This window comes from Canis aureus, chromosome 15 (assembly GCF_053574225.1).
Source record: "Canis aureus isolate CA01 chromosome 15, VMU_Caureus_v.1.0, whole genome shotgun sequence".
Taxonomy (NCBI): domain Eukaryota; kingdom Metazoa; phylum Chordata; class Mammalia; order Carnivora; family Canidae; genus Canis; species Canis aureus.
In genome coordinates, this window is record NC_135625.1 from 43,444,103 (window position 1) to 43,466,961 (window position 22,859).

Sequence of the window (22,859 nt, forward strand, 5' to 3'; positions counted from 1 at the left end):
CTTTACAAAGTCGATGCCTTCTTTTCCCCTTCTGGGGAGAGAAGTGTACTGGGAATAGAGACATAATGTCTTCTAGGAATGCAGGTCTTCTTCCAGGAACGCAGTTAGCAAACACGAGCTTCGGTCCCGCGATCCCAGCCTAGCTCTCCGGCACCGCGCTCGAGCCCCGCCCCGAGCCCCGCCCCGAGCCCCGCCCCGAGCCCCGCCCCTTCTCGACACGCCCCCGGCGCGTGACGCCATGACGCGCGCCGTGCGCCGCGCCTCCTGTCAGAGGCGGCCATTGTTCAGTGGGTCTCGCTGGTTGTGCCGGGGCTGAATTGGTCCTGCCCCTCTCTCCAAGTCCCGGCCTCTCCCTGAAGCTGGGAGAGGGGGCCAGCCCCGACTCTGAGCACTCTGCGGTCCTCGGGTGCAGGCCACCATGAGCAAACGGAAGGCACCGCAGGAGACGCTCAACGGGGGAATCACCGACATGCTCACAGGTTAGCACCGGGCCGGGCGCTGCTGGCTTTCTTCTTTCTTCTGGTCTCGTAGCCTTCCCTTCCTTCTCTGCGGTCCCCACAGCCCTGTGGATGGGGCCAGCCCCTTGCAGCGGGTCGTCTTCCGTGCGGATCTTCCTCCGCCGCCCATTGCTGGTGGCTGAATGTCAGTCCTGCTGGGGACCCCCGTGTCACCGCTGGGGCTGTGGTTGACCTGGCCCGCGTACAAGGGGGGGGGGGTGTCACTCCCCCTTAAGACGCTATTACACCCCCTCTGGAAAGCTCAGTTCTCGTTTGTTTACTCGTGGTTCTTATTCACCCGAGCCTCTTGTTGCCTTTGCAGAACTCGCAAACTTTGAGAAGAACGTGAACCAGGCAATCCACAAGTACAATGCTTACAGGTGGGCCCGTGCAGCTTTCTCTGGTAGCGTGCGTCCTGGGATGTGTGGCAGTTAACAGGGCCGAGGGGCCAGTAGATATTTGGACCATATGAGAGGCGAATAAAGCAAGAACTGAGGGTATTGGCTCTGTGGTGGTACCTAACTGCGATCGTTCTGGGGTAACTTGGGCAGAACTCTGTAAGGATCGTTTCTGACGAGTTCCCAATTCTAATTGAAAACAGGTGTAGCTGATAATGTATTTTTCCCGTCATCAAATATGAATTGATGAAAATGGAGTTTGATTTTAAGCCATAATGAAAGACAGTGGATTAGGTCTGTGCTGTGAAATGTTATTCTGGTTAGTGTTTGGCTGATCCTTGGCTCTCATCCTTGTCCATCTCACCAGAGCCTTTATGGCAGCCGATAATCCCACATCCAGTTATTTGTGCCCCTCAGCCTACAAACATGTCCAAGTCCCTCAGCTCTTAAAAGCAAAAACAAAGCAGTCTTGTCTTCCCTTTACCCTTTAGGTAGGTGCTGTCTCTCTTCTCCACTTTACAGTTAAACTTCTTGAATAATCTGTGTTTCTTGCTTGGACTTCCTCAGTCCTCATCATTCATTATCTCATTGTGGTATAATTTCCATCCCACCATTTCTCTGAAGGTGCTCTCACCTGCATCCCACCTTATTGGGCTCTCATTGGCATTCACCATTAGCTCATTCCATTTAAGTCTTACCCTTGAATTCTAGGATGGCACTCCTGTCTGTTCTTTCACCTCTTATATCTTCCTTTCAATGACAGTAGTTCCTGGAGGTCTGCCCTTAGTCTTTTTTTCGCACTTTTATAATTTCCTTGGCAATCTTACCATTCTTGGCTTTGGATACTGGTTATGTCAATTGGCTCCAAATCTGTATCTCATTGGGCTTTTCTCCAGATTCTTAGGTTTCTGTTACCTTTATCTTCATCCTTTCAAAGTTGAGTTCAGCTCAATACTTCCCTTCCCATTCAACATAATTAAAAACGGATTATGCTCCTTTCCTTATCCCTCTTAACTTCCTGTTTAAAGTAATTGTACTATCATCACTTGGTGATTTAAAAATCAGAGACATATTCAACATTATATTCTTTTAAAAAAAATATTTTTTCTGTCTATTCATGAAAGACACAGAGAGAGAGGCAGAGACACAGGCAGAGGGAGAAGCAGGCTCCATGCAGGAGCCTGATGTGGGACTGGATCCGGGATGACTCCAGGATGATTCCCTGAGCCAAAGGCAGATACTCAACCACTGAGCCACCAGGAGTCCCACAACATTATATTCTGTGTAAGTCACAGCAGGCTTCAGAGAGGAGGTGTTTAGTTTTTAAGGAGCCTGTCAGGGGATAAGTGAAAGGAAGAACAGTCTAGAGAAAGGAAACAAAATGTGCCAAGGCACTGAGACCTGAAGGAGTATAACATTTTCCCAGACGTCAGTAATTCACTTTGTTTATGGAGTATGGCCTGAGTGGGAAGTAAGTCTGGAAAAGCAGGTGATGCCTGCACGCACTTCCCTACCCTGATGAAACATTTCTCTTGATTGTGGCCAAAGTATTCCTTTGAAAATAGTTATCTGATCCTGTCATTCTTCCATATCAGATAATTAAATATTTCCTCTTTACCTTGATAAAGCTCAAATGCATTGTGGTGGCATACAAAAAGCCTTTCATGCTTTAATTCTTCCTTTCAGGCCCCATAATGCCAAGTTGTCTGGAACTGCTTTTCTTTACTGAAACAATTCCCTCAGTAAACTGCCCTCAACCTACTTTTCCAGACTCATCCTCAGTAATAGAGAAGTTCAAATCCAAATCTAAAAGCTTATATGTACGAGAATAATATGAAAAACCAAGGCAGCAAAGACTACCCAATACTTATGCTTTAGACTTAGATGTACTCTGCTTTTATCAGCCTCTCTGCTAAACTGCATTTAGCATTGAAATTATACACCAGAGACCATCAAATACTCCAGGGTGTGTCCAGTGTGTCACCAGATTATTGAGCTGAATGTGCGTGGAGATGGGCAAGAATCATAGGCCAGTGCTTTATGTGGAACTGAAATGAGCAATGAAGAAAAAGAAAATATGTATAAGGACATAGGGGAATGCAGTTGTAGTTTTAAGCTCTGAATTTAAAACTAGCCATCTAGGGGCACCACTCCCGGGATCGAGTCCCACGTTAGGCTCCCTATGGGGAGCCTGCTTCTCCCTCTGCCTGTGTCTCTGCCCCTCTGTGTCTCTCATGAATCAATCAATCAATCAATCTTTTAAAAAATAAGTAAAAATAGCCATCCAGGGTCGCCTGGGTGACGCAGTCTGAGTGTCCGACTCTTGGTTTCTGTTGAGGGTATTGGGATCAAACCCTGTGTAAGGCTCTGTGCTTGGAGTGGAGTCGGTTTGGGATTCTCTCCCTCCCCCTCTCTCCATCTCTGCCACTCCCCTATCCCCTCTCCCTCTCCCCCTCCCTCTCCTTCCCTGCCCCTCCCCCACACATGCATGCTCTCTTTCTCTCATTTTCATTCTTATTATCATTCTCTCTCCCCTCTCTAAAATAAATAAATCTTTTTTTTAAAAAAAGCCCATAGCAAGGGACCCCTGGGTGGCTCAGTGGTTGAACGTCTGTCTGCCTTTGATTCCAGGGTGCTGGGATTGAGTTTTGCATCAGGCTCCCTGAAGGGAGTCTGCCTATGTCTCTGCCTCTCTGTGTGTGTGTGTCTCATGAATAAATAAAATATTAAAAACAACAACAACAACAAAAACCCCATAGCCATCCATAAGCCACTTTGGTATCTAGTATTCCAAATACCACTAGGTGGCACATTTTTTATGAGAGTTACGAACAACTTCTAAAAACTAGCTTAATCCCTAAAAGGAAAAGCTACTGGTGTGATGAATCTCCGTAATTATAAATATATAGGTAAAATTATCCTCAAATGGGAGGATTTTCAAGATACTTCTGAAAATTATGCAGGTGGTCTGTCAGCTTACTCGAGTTATTTTAAGTTTGACACAAATGTGGAAAATTAGTTACTGTCATAAAAGTTGAAGCTGCATATTTGTGTGTGTATTCTAATTTAAGAAAAATTAAGACTTCACTGGATTTCTAACTGAATTTCTTTTTTTTTTCTTCTCAGAAAAGCAGCATCTGTGATAGCAAAGTACCCACACAAAATAAAGAGTGGAGCAGAAGCTAAAAAATTGGTAAGTTTAGTGAGCAAGCTGAATTGAAGAGTTCACACATGTATATAAATTTGGTGGATTCCCAGAAAACTAAATTTGCCTCTTTGAAGCTGCCTTCATCCACACTGGCAGATTTTACTGCTCCTGTTTTTACTGGGGAGTGTGGATTGAAATTTTGCTTTATATATATGTAATTAAATTTTTTCTATACCCTGCCCTATATATATATGTACTTACATTAAATTTCAGCTTGAGTGTCAGCTCTCAAGAACAGTATAGTGACAGAATGGTATTGGCTTGTTTTGATCCCAGCTATCTTTGTCTGATCCCCAGGTATAGGAACTTATGTGAGTTAATGAGTTAGTGTTCCCAAGGAAATCTTACCTACTAATCACATAATTAAGCCCCTTTGTGTACTATTTCCTTTAGCCCTCTTCTCTGTATTTTCCTTAAAGCCCTGTATGCTGTGTCACAGTATGTGTCATAGTTCCTAGAGGGTCATGTCTTAGTAACTTTACATTAATACAATTATATTGCTATGAATATCCTAGGAAAGTCTACCTATTGGTAGATTGTTCTCTTTCATCTAAATCTCACTAAAAGATTCTAAGTTCCTCAAACTTGAGGACTGAATCTTATTTGTCTTTTGTTAAAGATGTCAAACTGACATGGCTTCTGATTAGTCTAGGTCCTCACAGTTCACCTTCTTCTGTTGACAAAAGCACTCTAGAATTTAGGTAGCAACATTTGATTGTCTTTAATTTTCTCATGAGAGCCTTCAGAGTATGAACCATAACTGTCCTATTATTTTCACCTTCAGGGTCACAAAATTACCATAAATCTTGTACATTTTATGATTGACAGATTTTCTGTATTAATCATGTTTTACATCTTCATCTTGAATTTATTACTCAATACTGACCATGCCTTGGTGTACAGGTTTTAAATTCTTTGTGCTATAAACAATTCTCAGTGTCAGTATATCCTCCCCAAATAGGCTAGCCAAGAAAGTTATAAATACATTGGATTTTGATTCTGAGTTTTTCTGTTGGTGAACTCCCGCATTATTAACTTCAGGAGGTACTTCTGCTTCCATTCTGTTTGCCTTATATCACTATTGAATTTCTTTTTCGGGCAGACCCGGTGGCACAGTGGTTTAGCGCCACCTGCAGCCCAGAGCGTGATCCTGGAGACCCTGGATCGAGTCCCACATCAGGCTCTGTATGATGCCTGCTTCTTTCTCTGCCTCTCTCTCTCTCTCTGTCTCTATGAATAAATAAATAAAATCTTAAAAAAAAAAAAAGAATTTCTTTTTCTATGTTAACTGTATGTAGCCTACTCATTTATTAGATTTAAATTTTAGACAAGCTCTGATACACTTTATCCCAAATCTGAGCTTATGGTATATCCGTAAAAAGAACACAAAAATGCAAAATTCCTTTTGCATGAGACTGGACTTAATATGACAATCTCATCATTATTCCTTTCCAGTATTGTATTAAAAATCACAGACCTACTGTTCGGCACATATGAGTGCTTCTCAAAAATTCTAGAAATCTGATGTTTCCAGAGTGAGTGTTTGCCTCTTAATCTTTAACGTTAGGTATAGAAAGTAGCCAGGGCCTAAATTACTTTAGGTCAGGATGAATCTTCTGACCTAGGAAATAAGAAACCTGAGCAGTTTCCGTTTTCTAGTTTATTTCCTATATCTTGTTCCCTTCTATCGGGTAATTGCTATTTTCAGAACTTGAATATGCATTCAGTAGTCTTGGAACACTTAATCATTAAATAAATCAAGAATATAGAAGGGTGAACTTAGGGCCAAGAGACAGTAGGAAATGACTGGCACAGATGTTGATGCATTTGAACATTTAACTAAAAAGGACCAACACTGCCAAGAATGAACCGGAATGTAAACTTTGATGATGATACTTCAGTGTATGTTTATCAGCTATGACAAATGTAGCACTGTGGTGGGCGATGTTGATGATTGAGGAGGCTGTGCATGTATGGGGGCTGGGGGCCTATGGGAACTCTACTTTGTGATCAGTTTTGCTGTGACCTGTAACTACTCTATAAAAGCCCTTATTTAAAGGGGAAAAGTGAAAATAAAAAGGATCAAAAACATGAAAAAGATCAGCTCACTAATAAACAGAGTTGCAAATTAAAACAAGATGCTGTATGGTGCTATCAAACTATCAAATATAGTATACAGTATGGATAGAGATGTAGAAAAAGACATTCAGTTACTAATGATGGAAATCTTGGTGATTTCCAGCTTTTCTGAAGGATGATTTGGCAGAATGTTGGCAAAATATATATCCTTTGTCCCAGCAATTCCACTTTGAGGAATTTATCTTGAGGAAACCGGTAGAGATAGATATATGTATACAAGGATTCATTAGTTCATAATTTTGAGCACCTATAGGCCAGGTATTTATCCACATGTTCAAGGTAAAGGAGAGGAAACAGGATCTTTGCTCTCATAGGACTTATATTCTAGAGCAGTACTGTTCATTACAGTAACCATGAGCTACATTTGGCTGGTGAGCTCTTAAAGTGTGGCTAATGTGACCAAGGAATTGAAATTTTTTTTTTAATTATTTATTTATTTATTCATGAGAGAGACAGAGAGAGAGAGAGGCAGAGACACAGGCAGAGGGAGAAGCAGGCTCCATGCAGAGAGCCCGACGTGGGACACCATCCCCGGTCTCCAGGATCACATCCTGGGCTGAAGGCAGCGCTAAACCGCTGAGCCACCTGGGCTGCCCTAAGGAATTGAATTTTTAAAATTTTAATAATGTAAACTTATAATGTCACATGTGGCTGGTGACTATCATGTTTGTGCAGTTCTAGAGCAGTGGTTCTCAAATTGCAGTACCTCGACCAGCAGCAGCAGCACCTGAACTTGTTAGAAATGTAACCTTTTGAGGCACCTGGCTAACTCAGTCAGTTGAGCATGCTACTCTTGGTTTCAGGGTCGTGAGTTCAAGCTCCATGTTGCGTGTAGAGTTTACTTAAAAAAAAAAAAAAAAAAAAAGACAGACAGACAACCTGTTAAGTCAGAAACTTTAGGTTGCGACTTGGCATTCTGTGTTTTAACATGTCCCCAAGGTGATGATGATGCAAAAGCGTAAGGACCTCTGCTCTAAAGTTCATGACATTGTTATCTCAGAATTCGTAAACTATCCAAATGTCACCTGTAGGGTATTTGTTAAATAAATTATGAAAAAGTCATACAATGACTTACCATGCAGCTATTAAGTATATTGAAGTTGTATTCATATATTGATAGGAAATTTGTTCATGATAAGTTTTTAAGTTAAAGTACAAAGCAGAGTGATTCTGTTTTTGTAAGAAAAATATGTGTATACATATATACGTATATATGTACATGCACATATAAAATTTTTTTTTTTTAATTTTTATTTATTTATGATAGTCACACAGAGAGAGAGAGAGAGAGGCAGAGACACAGGCAGAGGGAGAAGCAGGCTCCATGCACCGAGAGCCCGATGTGGGATTCGATCCCGGGTCTCCAGGATCGCGCCCTGGGCCAAAGGCAGGCGCCAAACCGCTGCGCCACCCAGGGATCCCTGTACATGCACATATAATTCTGCTTATGTATATAAGCAGAAAAGTCTATCAGATATTAGGTGATAAGATTACAGTTTATTTTCATTGTCAGGGTGATGAAATTAACAAGTGATTTATATATTTTTTCATTATGCGACTATTTCTTCTAACTTTTCTACAATAAAAATTAGTTTTAAAAAAGTAAGTCATTTAGAATTGTTTTGTTAGCTGTGTCTCCGCTCCCTGCTGCAATGAGCTTCCTCAAAAGTTTTCCACCACCTGGCTCAGCCAAGGGGCTTCGGCAGCAGCAGCCAGAAACCCAGGCTGTGCTGAACCGCAAGGGCCCTCGGCACCAGCATGCTCTACATCACTGAGAGCCGCCTGTCTTGGTTAGATGGCTCTGGATTAAGATTCTCACTGTAATACCCCACCATTAGCTTGCATGCAGTGTCCAGGGACCTAAATGCCTATCCACGAGAGCATTTGTATATTATGGTGAATGGTAAATTTGGAGAAGAATCAAAAGAATCTGTTGCTGAAGAAGAAGACAGTGATGATGATGTTGAACCTATTGCTGAATTTAGATTTGTGTCTAGTGATAAATCAGCATTGGAGGCAATGTTCATGGCAATGTGTGAATGCCAGGCTTTGCATCCTGATCCTGAGGATGAAGATTCAGATGATTACGATGGAGAAGAATATGATGTGGAAGCACACGAACAAGGGCAGGGAGACCTCCCTACATTTTATACCTATGAAGGAGGATTATCCCATTTAATAGCAGAAGGCCAAGCCACCTTGGAGAGATTAGAAGGAATGCTTTCTCAGTCTGTGAGCAGCCAATATAACATGGCTGGAGTCCGGACAGAAGATTCAGTCAGAGATTATGAAGATGGGATGGAGGTAAACACTACACGAACAGTTGCTGGACAGTTTGAGGATGCAGATGTTGATCACTGAAGGTGATTTATGCTGCTATGGGATTCTGCTCATAACTAGGAAAGAACTAAAGAATTTGGTGCCTCTTCTACTGTGGAGTGGGTGTTGATGAAAGTCTTTTTCCTTCTCCAAAATTTACCTGAACCAGTTCTTTTTTTGAGACCCTATATACTGAGTCAAAAAGTTGTCACCAGCAGAAGAAACTATGACCTTTATTAACAAAGGTGAATTAACTTAACCAAGAGGGTATTTGTAGTTATCATCTACCCAAAACTTTTGTGTATAGGTACCAGGTACCCTCTGAGTAGGCCTATAGTTCCTGCTTTCACTATATGCATCCTCTGTAACTTGGCAGGCCTACGTGGTAAGAATGCGCAGGTGCTTGAAGACATAGGTAGACTGGATGGGAAGGAGGGAGGCTGAATCTAAGATATATCCTTTAGAGCCTAAGGATTCCCTTACCCCTTAAAAAGAAGGACAAAGAGATCTCAGAGAAATCGGCCACTGCTTGTTCTTCACAGGTATTAGGGTCTTTTTACTAATTTGGGATCCAATTAATTCATTTAGGCGTCTTTAGAGAGCCTCTTGGGAAATATCCTAGCCACATGAAATACCACTAATATGGATGCTTCTGACTAGCTTTTACTTCTTTTACCATGTTTCACCAGTCTGTTTTGTTATAACCTCTTAGGTTATAGTCTTTAATTTCTAACCTCTTAGGCCAGTTTCCATAAAACGTGATTGGGATGAAGTCCTCACCTCATGGTACTTCAATGATAATTGTTTTGCCTTTGTAATAGTTTAACAAATAAATCTAGGTTTTCTATTAAAAAAAATAGAATTGTTTTATTTAGAGCTTCTCTTTTGTCAATCACATAAGGATTTTGTTGGGAGAATATAAATTTTCACCACAGCTCAATTTTCTATGTCCTTTGTTTTAAAACTAGTCATTATGATCATTTTTTTTTTCATTTCCTATTTTTTACTTTAGCTTTGAGTGATTTGGTAAGCATTATATTTACATGATTTTTTTTTAATTTTCTATTAGCCTGGAGTAGGAACAAAAATTGCTGAAAAGATTGATGAATTTTTAGCAACTGGAAAATTACGTAAACTGGAAAAGGTAAAATTCTAACTTGTTTGATTATTTGATTATAGTGTCTGCCTTTATAGCAACTATCATGAAGCATCATTGCAGGGTAACTGATGTCATTTACCTAGTGAAACTAAGAAGGAAAAGAAAAGTGGAGTTTATGGCTTTCAGTGTTCTATTTTTAAAATTTGAATATTGTTCCTGTAAAATATTCACATATTTTATGTGGCATTTTGGAGACTGTTAACATATGTGATAGAATTAGCTCCTTATATTCAGCATCATTCAGAAGGTAGATTATACACTTTGATAAAAGATTGTTATATTTTAGAACTTCTGTTCTTAAATTCTCAGAAGCATTTTTATAGTTTTATTTCACCCTGGTAGTAATTATACTACTTACAGTCTTTTATGAATAAGCCTATTTATTTATTTATTTGTTTGGTGCTTATTTATTTATTTATTTATTTAAATAAGCCTTTTTAAAGTATTGGATAAGTTAGAGATGAAACATCTTCATCTGCTTTGTTACTTATCTATAACCACCCAGGTTTTTCCAGGCAAATGTAAATGGCTTTTCAGGTCTGTTAGGAGACTAGTATATTTCCAGTAAGATCCTCAAAGCATTCCTACATCATTAGACTTTTTTTTTTTTTTCTTAAAGATTCGGCAGGATGACACGAGTTCATCTATCAATTTTCTGACTCGAGTTAGTGGCATTGGGTAAGAAATATTTTTTAAGCAGACACAGTACTAGGGTTGGTTTTATTTTTTATGTGAGCCAAAATAAGTACATTTTGTTTTCTCCTTCAAAACCTGTACCTTTTCATCTCTGTATCTTGGACATTATGGCTCACTCTTCCATATCTTACATGTCTGAGTGGTTCTTCAGGTGATACTTCTACTTTAAAAGCCCATCCAAGGCAAATGTTACCTTCTTCATAGAACCAGTTTGATTCTCTAGCCAGAAATAATCTTCTTCTAAACTCCGCTAACACTTGATATATGTATATCTTATCACTCCTTCCAGATTATGCCTCTTTTGCCTCTCTGAGCACAATACTTATCTTAAGCATTTAAAGTTTTTTTCCATAGCAGCTAACATAGTACCTTATAAATTTGGAACAAGCACCCAAGCATTTTTTTGATGAAAGAATCTTTTTTTTTTAAAGATTTTATTTATTTATTCATGAAAGACACAGAGAGAAAGGCACTGAGACATAGGCAGAGGGAGAGGCAGGCTCTTTAAGGGGAGCCCAAAGTGGGATTCATTCCCGACATGCCCTGAGCCGAAGGCAGATGCTCAACTGCTCAGCCACCCAGGCATCCCAATTCTTATAAAGAAAGAATCTTTATATTAAAATTTGAGTTAATACCAAAGGGGGCTTCTTTGACTTTTGACTACATAAAGATTAACATTCAAGGCTGTGGGGCACCTGGCATGTGACTCTTGATCTCAGGGTTGTGACTTTGAGTCCTACACTGGGTATAGAGGTACTTAAAAAATAAAATCTTAGAAAAACAAAAACATTAAGGCTGTAATGCTTTGCTTAAGTTTCATCTTTATGGAATGAGGCATTCTTTTAGATATATGATGATTGTTCATTTAAATGGTAGCATTTTGATGAAAGTTATTCTAAAACATATTAAATTCTTAAACTTAGTGTACTGAAAATGAACTTAGGGACTTAAAGCTGTTCTAAAATGTTAGCACTTGTCTTAGCATCTTTGTTCTTTACTCTTTTTCTAGGCAAGAACACTGAATACAGAAAGTGGGATAACTGGCAAAGTCAGAATTAGAACCCGTGTTTGCTGACTGCCAGTTCAGTCCTTCTTATGTGCCACATTGCCTTTCTGCCATGAATATCTGTTTCCGTATCACACAATTTCTGTATAGACTCTTTGCCATTAAAATTTCAGTTTAAATACCATTTCAGAGGACTTCCCTTGCTACCCAATGTAAAATAGGACCCATCCACTCTGTCACTTTCCCCTATTTTAATTCATTTACCTGATTTTGTTTGTTTATATACTTACTTATTTTCTTTCTCTACTCACTGAGTTGTAAGTAGGTAAGACCAAGGCACTTACTTGTCTTATTCCTGCTGTATTTTCAACACCTAGAAGAGTATCTTGCATGTAATAGGCCCTCAGTTCATCTCATTTGAATGGATGAACTGTTTTCCTGTTTGTGTGTCTGTTTTATGAATAAAGTACATGTGCAGTATTTTTTTTTTAAGATTTTATTTATTTATTCATGAGACACACAGAGAGAGGCAGAGACATAGGCAGAGGGACAAGCAGGCTTCCTGTGGGGAGCCCAAGACAGGACTTGATCCCAGGACCCTGGGATCACGCCCTGAGCCAAAGGCAGATGCTCAACCACTGAGCCATCCAGGCGCACCAATATGTGTGCATTATAACAGCTTATCCTTGAATAAAATCACCAAAATAACCACAACATTTTAGCAAGTCTTTTTTAGCTCCATAATAACTGTTTCAGAAGAGCAGATATAGTTGGTTATTTGTTATTATAGTCCTGAGTTTCACTTGATATTGAGATAATGCTTTTTTTTCCCGTTATAGTCCATCTGCTGCAAGGAAGTTTGTAGATGAAGGAATTAAAACATTAGAAGGTGAGTATGTACAATAGGTCATCAATCCCAAGTCAGATATGCTCTTTAAGAGTGGTTAATGCTCTAGCTGACTAGAACTTTTCTCAATTAGTAAAAAGGAATGGTAAGATTTTCTTTTTAACTCTATAGTAGAGAAGAATAGGTATAAAGTATAGGTTTTATTCTTATGTTAAACATGCTTAGTTTTGTAACTTAGAAGAAAATCTTTTTTTAAAAGATTTTATTTATTTATTCATGAGAAACACAGAGAGAGAGAGAGAGGCAGAGACACAGGCAGAGGGAGAAGCAGGCTCCATGCAGGAAGCCTGATGTGGGACTTGATCCCGGGTCTCCAAGGATCAGGCCCTGTGCTGAAGGCAGGCACTAAACCGCTGAGCCATCCGGGCTGCCCAGATTTATAGATTTAAATTGCCTTTATTTCTCCAGTAAAATTTTGGACAGTAGAGTCCTACACATTCAGCCTAAAGACCAAGTGATATACATTGAGAAAGATTCTGTAAGAGGCTTACAATACTTACTGAAGGAATTTTTGCTTTCAAAGTGATAAAAATAGAGCCTAAGTCAAGCAATTAAAAGACATTTTCCTTAAACCTAGGATAGCAATCTTTTCAATATAATTTATTTCTTCATGAGCATATGTACTATAGATGGAGATTATAGAGATAGAGATTTGTTGCAATATATGTGTGGCATTTGGTGTTTAATATTTGTGGATTCAGGTATTTGTACACAGATGGTTAGGTGGACAGGTTCTGAGGAGTGGCCTGGGTTTGAATCTGATCCCCACCACTTGATTAGAATGGATGACTATAATGCTTTGGTTTCTTAGCTACAAAATGCTATCATAATTTCTGCTTTCTATGATTTAATGCAGTAATATATGAAAAGCACTTAGCACACGGTGCTTAGTACCTACTATGTACTTACAAATAAGAGGCATGATTAATTAGTACCATGTATCATAAAATGCTCATTTCTCTCCATTTAAATCTTCAGAGAGAATTTATGTTTGTGAATATATAAGGGTGACTACACGAATTGCTTTGGGAGCATACTTATCTTGCTCTTTCTTTAATAAGGCTTACTTCTGTACTCATATGCAGTAAAGTAAGTGAAATCAAGTCACTTATTTAAAAGATTTATTTATTTATTTATTTATTTATTTGAGAGATAATGAGAGTGAGTGAGTGCTCACAAATGGAGAAGGGGCAGACAGAGAGGGAGAGAAGCAGACTCCCCACTGAGCACAGAACACCTTGTGGCTCTGTCTCATGACCCTGAGATCATGACCTGAGCTGCAATCAAGAGTCAGATGCTTAATTGACTGAGCCACCCAGGTGCCCCTGAGTCTCTTATAGATTTAAGATATGGTAGGGACACCTGGGTGGCTCAGCGGTTGAGGGTCTGTCTTTAGCTCAGGGCATGATCCTGGAGACCCAGGATCAAGTCCAACATTGAGCTGCCTGTGTGGAGCCTGCTTCTCCTTCTGCCTGTGTCTCTGCGCCTCTCTCCCTCTCATGAATAAATAAAAAAATAAATAAATAAATAAAAATAAATAAATAAAATCTTTAGAAAAAAAAGATTTAAGATACGGTGTAATGACAGTTTTTAAATTTAAATAATGAAAATAATATGTCTCAACAGATTTTCAAGCACAGTGCCCGCACAAGTTATTAATTAATACTAATTGAATGAAGGAGTGAATGAATAATAATAATAATAATAATGGATAATATAAATATTCATAAAACATTCAAAAGTTGTGGTTACTACTGCTGCTATTACCTTAAGTTAGCAATGTAGGTTCTTATAATGCTGCCTTTTGCTATAGTCAATGAAGTATGGTATGATCCTAGTATGCTTCATCTATTACTCTGTATAACAATAATTGAAATTTTGATTCAGAAGTAAAAATAATCATGAAATCAACTGTTACATTTTGCTACATTGGTTTGAAGAAACTCTTACCTTGATATCTGAATATTAAGAACCTTAATATCTGAATTTTTTTTTATCCTTTCAAAGTCATTTCAGTGTATTTTCCTAGCAGTTCTTTGTAAAAGGGATCACTGAATTTTGCAACTTTTTTCCAAAAATGTTTAAATTAGCACCTCAACTTTATATGTCTTCCATACAGATCTCAGAAAAAATGAAGATAAGTTGAACCATCATCAGCGAATTGGGTTGAAGTAAGATAGCAAATTTTCTTTGGACATTTAGATGTAAAAGTAAAATTTCTTATAGCTGTTCTTCCATACATGTAATAATTCTTCAGACCTAGCTAAATACAATGAATGAATGCTAAGATTTGTTGCAGACTTTTGTAGAGAACATGCATGTTTTCATGTTTTGTTAATGCCACCTAGTTTTCTTATTTTGAGTATTTTTCCTCATTCTCTTAACTTTAGTGAGGAACTTCCTCTTAAAACATAAAGGATTGAGTACATCAGTCAGCGGGTATTTCTTTGGTGCTTGAAAGAAAGCACTACATTAGGTCTGGGTTAAAGATATAAACAAGGTCAGGAAAGCTCTTAAGTTCAGAGTCTACCCGAGAAGCTAGGACATGAACATGGAATGCTAAATTAAAAATAGAAAAAGAAAAAAACCCAAACACTGAAATAACAGTGTAGGAATAACTGGTAAGAGTGTTATATATCAACATCAATAATTATTTCGTGTGCTGGATACTAGAACCCCTTATCTAATAGATTTTTTTCTTTTTCTTTTTCTTTTTTTTTTTTTTTTTTTAAGATTTTGTTTATTTATTCATGGGAGCTACAGAGAGAAAGAGAGGCAGAGATACAGGCAGGAGAAGCAGGCTCCTCACAGGGAACCGGATGTGGGACTCAATCCTGGGTCTCCAGGATCACGCCCTAGGCTGAAGGCGGCGCTAAACCGCTGAGCCACCCGGGCTGCCCGATTTTTCTTTCTAATGCATAGTATGTCAGCATGTCTCTCCTCCTGTCTTATGTAGTCTTGTTGGCAATCCAGTCCTAATAACCCCCTGAACTTTCCCATTGATGCCTTACCATAATACCTTAAATTTACACTGTTCTTCCAAGACTTTGAGCAGTAGGAGACTGGGATGTTTTCACTTTCCTTGCATTTACATAACAGAGACCTTCTGAAGAGCTTGGTTGTTGTGAGAATCGGTTTTGAACAGGTGCTTTATCATTTTTAGATGTTATTTCATACTGAGATATTTTTGTAACAGCCTTATTGAAACGTAATTCATGTATCATATGGTTCACCCATTTAAAGTAAGTTGAGTGGTTTTTAGTATATTCATAGAGTTGTACAACCATCACTGCAGTTGGTTTTAGAACATCTTTGTTATATCCCAAAAAGAATCCGTACCTATTGGCCTTCATTCCCTATTTCTCACCAGCTGCCCCTCCCTCCCTGCCTGCTTCTGACAACCACTAATGTACTTTGTGTCAATATAGATTTGTCTATTCTGGACATTTCATATAAATGAAATCATGCACTATGTAGTCTTTTGTGACTGGCTTCTTTCACTTAGCGTCTTGTTACCTGGATAATGTTTTAAAATATAATTTTGCAGGATTTAAGAGCAATAAACTCTAACCCCTTGACTTGCCAGTAAGGAGCAGTCTAATTTGGAAACATACTAACTTAAATATATTTGTTTACTCTGGGCATGTAAATGTGAAGTTTATTTAAAATAAGTTTAGATGGAGTATCTGGAATATCATAAAGGATGAGACTAAAATTTTGGTCTAAGTTGAGAAATATGCCTATCCTTACCCCCCAATTTTACTGTTACCTTATTGAACTTTAGTCTTGATTTTTAAATGATCTTCTGGTAAAGGACACTTGATATGGTAGGCAACTTACTTTGTAAGAAGATTTAAATTTCACTAAAATCTTTTGTCTACTTATTCTGTCTTTATAGATATTTTGAGGACTTTGAGAAAAGAATTCCTCGTGAAGAGATGTTACAAATGCAAGTAAGAGTGTGCTGAATTGTATTCTTTGATTAGAATTGAGAATGTCACCTGGTAAAAAGCCATTTTTAGAATACTGACTTAATTTTTTTTCTATTAGGATATTGTACTAAATGAAGTTAAAAAAGTGGATTCTGAATACATTGCTACAGTCTGTGGCAGTTTCAGAAGAGGTAACATACTTCCTAATCTTAGGTTATTCATGCCTTGATGTTAAAATTGCCTAATGTATAGCCAGAAATGGATTAAAAAGATGTAATTTGTGTTACTTCATAGATTTACTAAGATCCAGTAGAGTATTAGCTACCTTTGTTTATAAATAGGAATATGCATTAAAAATGAGAGGAAATTCATCCTGATTTTATTATAGGATATTTTAATGACTAGTTTTAATAAATCTTGTAGAATAATTTTACGTCTATTAAAATCCTAAGAGTGATTTCCTGACTAGATGCTAGGGAAGCTGTGGGTAGGTGGTGGGTTGTTGCTCTTTTAAACTTTCTTTTATTTTCTAAGTTTACTCTTATGGTTCTAAAAATAGTGTCACTGAAGTACTAGTTCTAAACCAATTCTCACAATAGCCAGGTCCTTCAGAAGATCTCCTCCTATGTGAATGTGAGCAAAGTGAGAACCAAGAGAATCCTGGTTTCTTACTGGCTCAAAATTTGGAAGGGTAACATAAATTTCTAAATATTAACTTTAAAAATCAGAATACAAAAACTTGATTTAAGACTTCTGGAATATATGGTGGCAAGTTGAATTTAAATAAAAAATATAAAAATTAAAATAAAAAAAAAAGACTTCTGGAATAGATATCTGAATCTGGCCACTTTTGGAGTTTTGCCTTAGGCAGTAGATGATGAGCTATCACAAATTCTCCAAGGTAGCTGCTGTAAGAATCTGGAGTTAGGGAGAGGACCCTGCTGAATCTAATTGGTGATGAGTAGAAAGAACATTGGCTTGGGGCCTAAAGAACGGGTCCTGAGGGCAAATCTATTGTTGATATACGATTAAAGTCTGTCTCTCCATATCCTAGTTCCCATATTTGCTAAGTGAGAGGATTAAAGTTGACCAGTTGTCGAATATTTCTGTGCGCCATAAATACCTAGAAAGTTACAAAAAACACACATTGGTGTACCCTGCTACAAACCTGCTAAGTAAGAATCTTCTTAGATGGGGCCTTGGAATCTGAATTTTCAGAGTGGACTTGGATACACAGTAAGCCAAATACATGCTCACTTGAAAATGACAGTCTTTCTGGATTTCAGTATTTCTATTTTATTTTTATTACTAAGTAGGTTATATAGTTGCATGCTTTAAAATAAAAAAGGCATACACTAAGAAATGTCCCTTCTATCCTGTTAATTGCTCTCCCTCCACTCACCTCCACTGTCTCACTAATGATCACTTTCTTGCGTGTTCTTTCAATGGTTTTACATGTAACTATAAATAAATGTGAATGTACATTGTTTTTTCCCATTTTATTTTTTATTTTTATTTATTTAAAAAATTTTTACTATTGAAATATAGTTGAAATAGTGTTAGAGTAGTTTCAGGTGTGCAACATAGTGACAGCAGTTCTATACACTACATGGTGCTCACCTACAATAAGTAGTTACTATCCATCACTGTACAATGTTAATACAATATTGACTGCATTAATTATGTTGTACTTTTCATTCCCATGACTTAACTTACTTTATGACTGGAAATTTGTATTTCCTAATCCCCTTCACCTATTTTATCCATTCCCTACCTACCCCCACCTCTGGCAACCACCAGTTCTCTGTACTTAGAAACCTGTTTCTGTTTTGTTTATATTTGTTTTGTTTTTTAGGTTCCACACAAAAGTGAATCAGGTGGTATTTGTGTTTCTCAGTCAGACTTATTTCACCTAGCATAATAAATACCCTCTAGGCCCATCCATGTTGTCATAAATGACAAGATCTCATTTTTTGTGGCTGAGTAATATTCCATTGTATATTTATACCACATCTTTATCCAGCAAATATGTGTTCTTGGTGTCCTTTTCCCCCCTTTCTTTCACGAAAGTAGCATAATATATACACAGTATGTACCTTCTTTCACTTAAAAATACATCTTGGAAATCTTTCCACATCAGTATATAGAAAGCATCCTTATTCTTTTTTACAGCTGCATAACATTTGGCTATGTGGATGTTCCATACTTTATTTATCTGGTCCTTTGTTAATAGATTCTTGGATTGTTTTTTCTTTTTTGCTAAAGTAATTGTTTTGCTTTTTAAATGGATAGAGTAATACATTTTTTTTGGTGATAGGTGGTAAAAGACCCTTAACTTTTAGGATAAAGAAATGAAAAGACAAAATTTTCTTTCTTAAAATAGCTTCCATGAATATCCTGGGATCAGCACACATTCAGTCGAGTCTTCTTTGTGTTTAAATATCTGGTTAAACATTGTTGATGTCTAAAAATGGTGGTCCAGAGACACTCCCATATCTTCAGTGATCAAAAATATGTTTTACATATATGTAAATGATGAATCATTAAATTCTACTCCTGAAACTAATAATGCTATGGTAATTGTTAACTAACTTGAATTTAAATAAAATCTGGGAAGAAAAAAATTGTTTTATATATATTATACTTATAAAAATAACAAAAAAGGGAATAAGCAGCATTATTTTATGCCAACTTTGTGGCAGGCCTATCCTGGATGCTTTTACATATGTTCTTAGTTGCACAAAACTATAGAGTAGTTTTTAGTAGTTTATAGACAGAGAAACTGAAGTCTAGATTAATATATAGTCTTCATTTGTAATATTGATTTAAAAAAATTTTTAAGTAAAAAAATCCACTTAAATGGAGACAAAACTTCATAGTGTTATAATAAAAGAAAGTATAAACAACTTTACATATAATCTTCCTAAAGTTATGTGGTTGTAGAGTGAGGATCAAAACAAAAATCTAAGTCTTTATAAAATGCTATATTCTTTTTTTTTTTTTTTTTTTTAAGATTTTATTTATTTGAGATAGAGCAGGAGCTGAGGGAGGGAGGAGCAGAGGGAGAGGCAGACTCCCCGCTGAGCAGGGAGCCCAATGCAGGGCTCCATCCCAGGATCCTGAGATCATGACCTGAGCCAAAGGCAGATGCTTGACTGACTGAGCCACCCAAGCACCCCTAAAATGACATATTCTTACCCATGATGCCTTAATAGTAATTTTTGCCAATATTCATTAAATGAATTCAGTCATAAGAATTGAAATGGATTTTCTAACTAATAGGACATATTGTTTAATTTGAGGTTTTCAGGGCAGCCCGGGTGGCTCAGCAGTTTACCGCTGCCTTTGGCCCAGAGTGTGATCCTGGCAACCCAGAATCGAGTCCTATGTCGGGCTCCCTGCATGGAGCCTGCTTCTGCCTGTGTCTGTGCCTCTCTCTCTATGCCTCTCATCAATAAATAAATAAAATCTTAAAAAAAAATAATTTGAGGTTTTCAGATATGTAGTGTTCATAGGTTTATTTTATTTTATTATTTTATTTTTTTAAAGATTTTTTATTTATTTATTCATGATAGTCACAGAGAGAGGAGAGAGAGGCAGAGACACAGGCAGAGGGAGAAGCAGGCTCCACATGGGGAGCCTGAGGCGGGACTCGATCCCGGGACTCCGGGATCGCGCCCTGAGCCAAAGGCAGGTGCTAAACCGCTGAGCCACCCAGGGATCCCCCATAGGTATATTTTAAAGCTTTTTTTTTTTTTAGATAGTGCTTTATCCTTTTAAATTTTTTTAAATTTATATTTTTAACTTTTAAAAAAAATTCAAGTATAATTAACATGTAGTTATTTTCAGGTGTACGATACAATGATTCAACAATTCTGTACATTACTAGTGCTTATCATGATAAATGTACTCTTAATTCCCTTGACCTATTTCACCCATCCTGCCTGCCTACATTCTCTCTGGCAACTACCATTCTCTATTTGAAGAGTCTGTTTTTTATTTTTTTTAATATTTTATTTATTTATTTATTTATTTGTTTGTTTGTTTGTTTGTTTGTTTATAAGATTTTATTTATTTATTCATGAGATATGCAGAGAGAGAGGCAGAGACATAGAGGGAGAAGCAGGCTCCATGCAGGGAGCCCGATGCGGGACTCGGTCCTGGGACCCTGGGATCATGCCCTGAGATGAAGGCAGACACTCAACCACTGAGCCACCCGGGTGTCACTGTCTGTTTTGTTTTTTAAATTCCATATAAGAGTGAAATCATATGGTAATTGTCTTTCTATGACTGATTTACTTCACTTAGCATAATATCCTCTGCATCCATCCATGTTGTTGCAAATGGCAAGATTCGTGGGTTTTTTTATGGCTAAGTAATATTCTATTGTGTGTATTTACCATATCTTCATTCATCTGTCGATGGACTGCTTGGTCATCTATTGATGGAAACTTGGTTGCTTCCGATTCTTGGCTTTTGTAAATAATGTTTCAGTAAACATAGGAGTGCATGTTATCTTTATGAATTAGTGTTTTTTGTTGGGTAACTACCTAGCAGTAGAACTACTGGATCATATGGTTATTTTATTTTATTTTATTTTATTTTATTTTATTAATTAATTAATTTATTGGCAATTTTATTTTTAATTTTTGGGAGAACCTCTATACTGTGTTCCAGAGTGGCTGCATTAGTTTGCACTCCCACCAACAGTGCAAGAGGGTTCCCCTTGTTCCATGTCCTCGCCAACACCTGTTGTTTCTAGTGTTGTTAATGTTAGCCATTCTGACAGGTTTGAAGTGGTATCTCATTGTGGTTTTGATTTGCATTTCCCAGATGATGGGCATCTTTTGGTGTGTCTTTTGGCCATCTGAATGTCTTCTTTGTAAGAATGTTGTTTTTATTCATTATTGAGTAGTTATTTAGGTGCATTTTTAATACATGTAGCCAACTGTGCGTAATACATATCTAATGCCAGTTACTGTTGTTACTCCAGATTCTTCCATTTACATCAGCCTATGTGAATAGCTGAACAGAAAATTGAAATCTTGTAACTGAGTATGAAGTGTAGTGAAAAAGAAAGTTAGGCTGGAAGAAGTAAGCTCATACATGTGACATCACTTTGGTTTCTGCGTTTGCCTAATTGATAGATTTACATCGAGAATTCCATACATATTTTTATTATCATAGGTGCAGAGTCCAGTGGTGACATGGATGTTCTTTTGACCCATCCAAGCTTTACCTCTGAATCAGCCAAACAGGTATCACAGGATTTATTTATAATCAAATGTGCTAAGTCTTATGCAACAGTGAATATCATTTTCTACATGGCAGTTGGATATCCCGGAATGAATTTTTGTTTTAATCTTTCTGAAAAGTCAGTTGTACTTTGTACTGATTGAATTCTGTGAAAGGCAGAGTAAGTGGTTGAAAGGGATACATTTAAAAAAAAAAAAAAAAAAGCAAGGGAATACATAGTGGTGTTTTTCTGCAGGGAATTAGGGACAGTCTGATTTTTGAAAAAGAAAAAAATTTAGTAAACATTTCCAGAATTATTTATTATCTATCATGGATATTTCTAAAATATCCAGTATAATATTGAGGTTTTCATGAAGGTAATATTTTTCTATTAAGCAATATTATATTAAGAAACTTTATTCCTATTAGAAAACCCATGAAAGCAAAACATTTGTGATTTTAGAATATATACCTTTTAAAGATGAAGCAGCTAACTTTTTGATTTAATGAAGCAGATAAACACAAATGATGTCTGTTTGGGGGTATCATGATATTGGTGAAGAATGGTGGCTCCTAAAAATATGTTTCATTTGATAAATGAATTTTGTGCTAGAAGAAAAAAGTACTTAGAACAGAGGAATACTAGGCATTTCTCCATAGATAATCAGAAAATTTATGTTAAAAATGTTTTTTTATTAATCTTATTAATCTTCTTATTTCCTATTTATGTTTCCACAGCCAAAACTGTTACATCGTGTTGTGGAACAGTTACAGAAGGTCCATTTTATTACAGATACTCTGTCAAAAGGAGAAACAAAGTTCATGGTAAGTACTCATTGGAGGTAACACTTCTGAAAAAATACCTTGGAAAACTGTTCAGTAACCATTCTGAGTATGTGACCTCAGTGCATCTTAGTATTACAGTCAATAAATAGGATATCCATGAAAATATACAGAAAATTAGCAGGATACTACTCCCAGAATATTTTAGTAAAGAATTTTAAGTTCCCTATTTGTAAATAATCTGTGCCATTGGAATACATAATTAGGCGTAATCTGCTCTTTTTAAAAGATATCTATAAATGACTTTGACACATCTAAGTTTTTCCTTAAAATAGCAAATATTCTCATATTCTCTGACTCAACTTCAGTAAGTGAGAAGAATTTTTTGAAGAATATTAATCTGTTACAACACCAAAAAAAAAAAAAAAAAATCTGTTACAACACCAAAGAGAAGAAATTAGAGTATGTGATAAAAACAAATTATGTGGCTTGATAAGCAGAGGAGTTAACAGAGAGACACTTGCAAAGATTTTCACAGTGACATCATGACGAACTGTTAAAATCCTGTAATCTTCTTAGG

The 22,859-nt window shown here is 37.2% G+C and overlaps 1 protein-coding gene and 1 pseudogene across 2 annotated transcripts in view; both read left to right on the forward strand.

Annotated features, from left to right (window-relative positions):
- The first annotated feature begins 250 nt into the window (after nucleotides 1-250).
- The window catches only part of POLB (DNA polymerase beta), a 29,193-nt gene continuing 6,584 nt past the window's right edge, over nucleotides 251-22,859 (forward strand). The window contains exons 1-11 of one of the 2 annotated variants that reach the window (XM_077849360.1): nucleotides 251-479; nucleotides 820-877; nucleotides 4,022-4,088; nucleotides 9,631-9,705; nucleotides 10,340-10,398; nucleotides 12,262-12,311; nucleotides 14,449-14,500; nucleotides 16,228-16,282; nucleotides 16,380-16,452; nucleotides 21,449-21,519; nucleotides 22,235-22,321. In XM_077849360.1, the coding sequence (XP_077705486.1) occupies nucleotides 419-479; nucleotides 820-877; nucleotides 4,022-4,088; nucleotides 9,631-9,705; nucleotides 10,340-10,398; nucleotides 12,262-12,311; nucleotides 14,449-14,500; nucleotides 16,228-16,282; nucleotides 16,380-16,452; nucleotides 21,449-21,519; nucleotides 22,235-22,321 (708 nt within the window). In that variant the 5' untranslated portion in view covers nucleotides 251-418. The remainder of the gene's footprint in view (nucleotides 480-819; nucleotides 878-4,021; nucleotides 4,089-9,630; nucleotides 9,706-10,339; nucleotides 10,399-12,261; nucleotides 12,312-14,448; nucleotides 14,501-16,227; nucleotides 16,283-16,379; nucleotides 16,453-21,448; nucleotides 21,520-22,234; nucleotides 22,322-22,859) is intronic. The other variant, XM_077849359.1, reaches the window with a different exon arrangement.
- Nucleotides 7,687-9,317, forward strand: LOC144284020 (methylosome subunit pICln pseudogene; annotated as a pseudogene).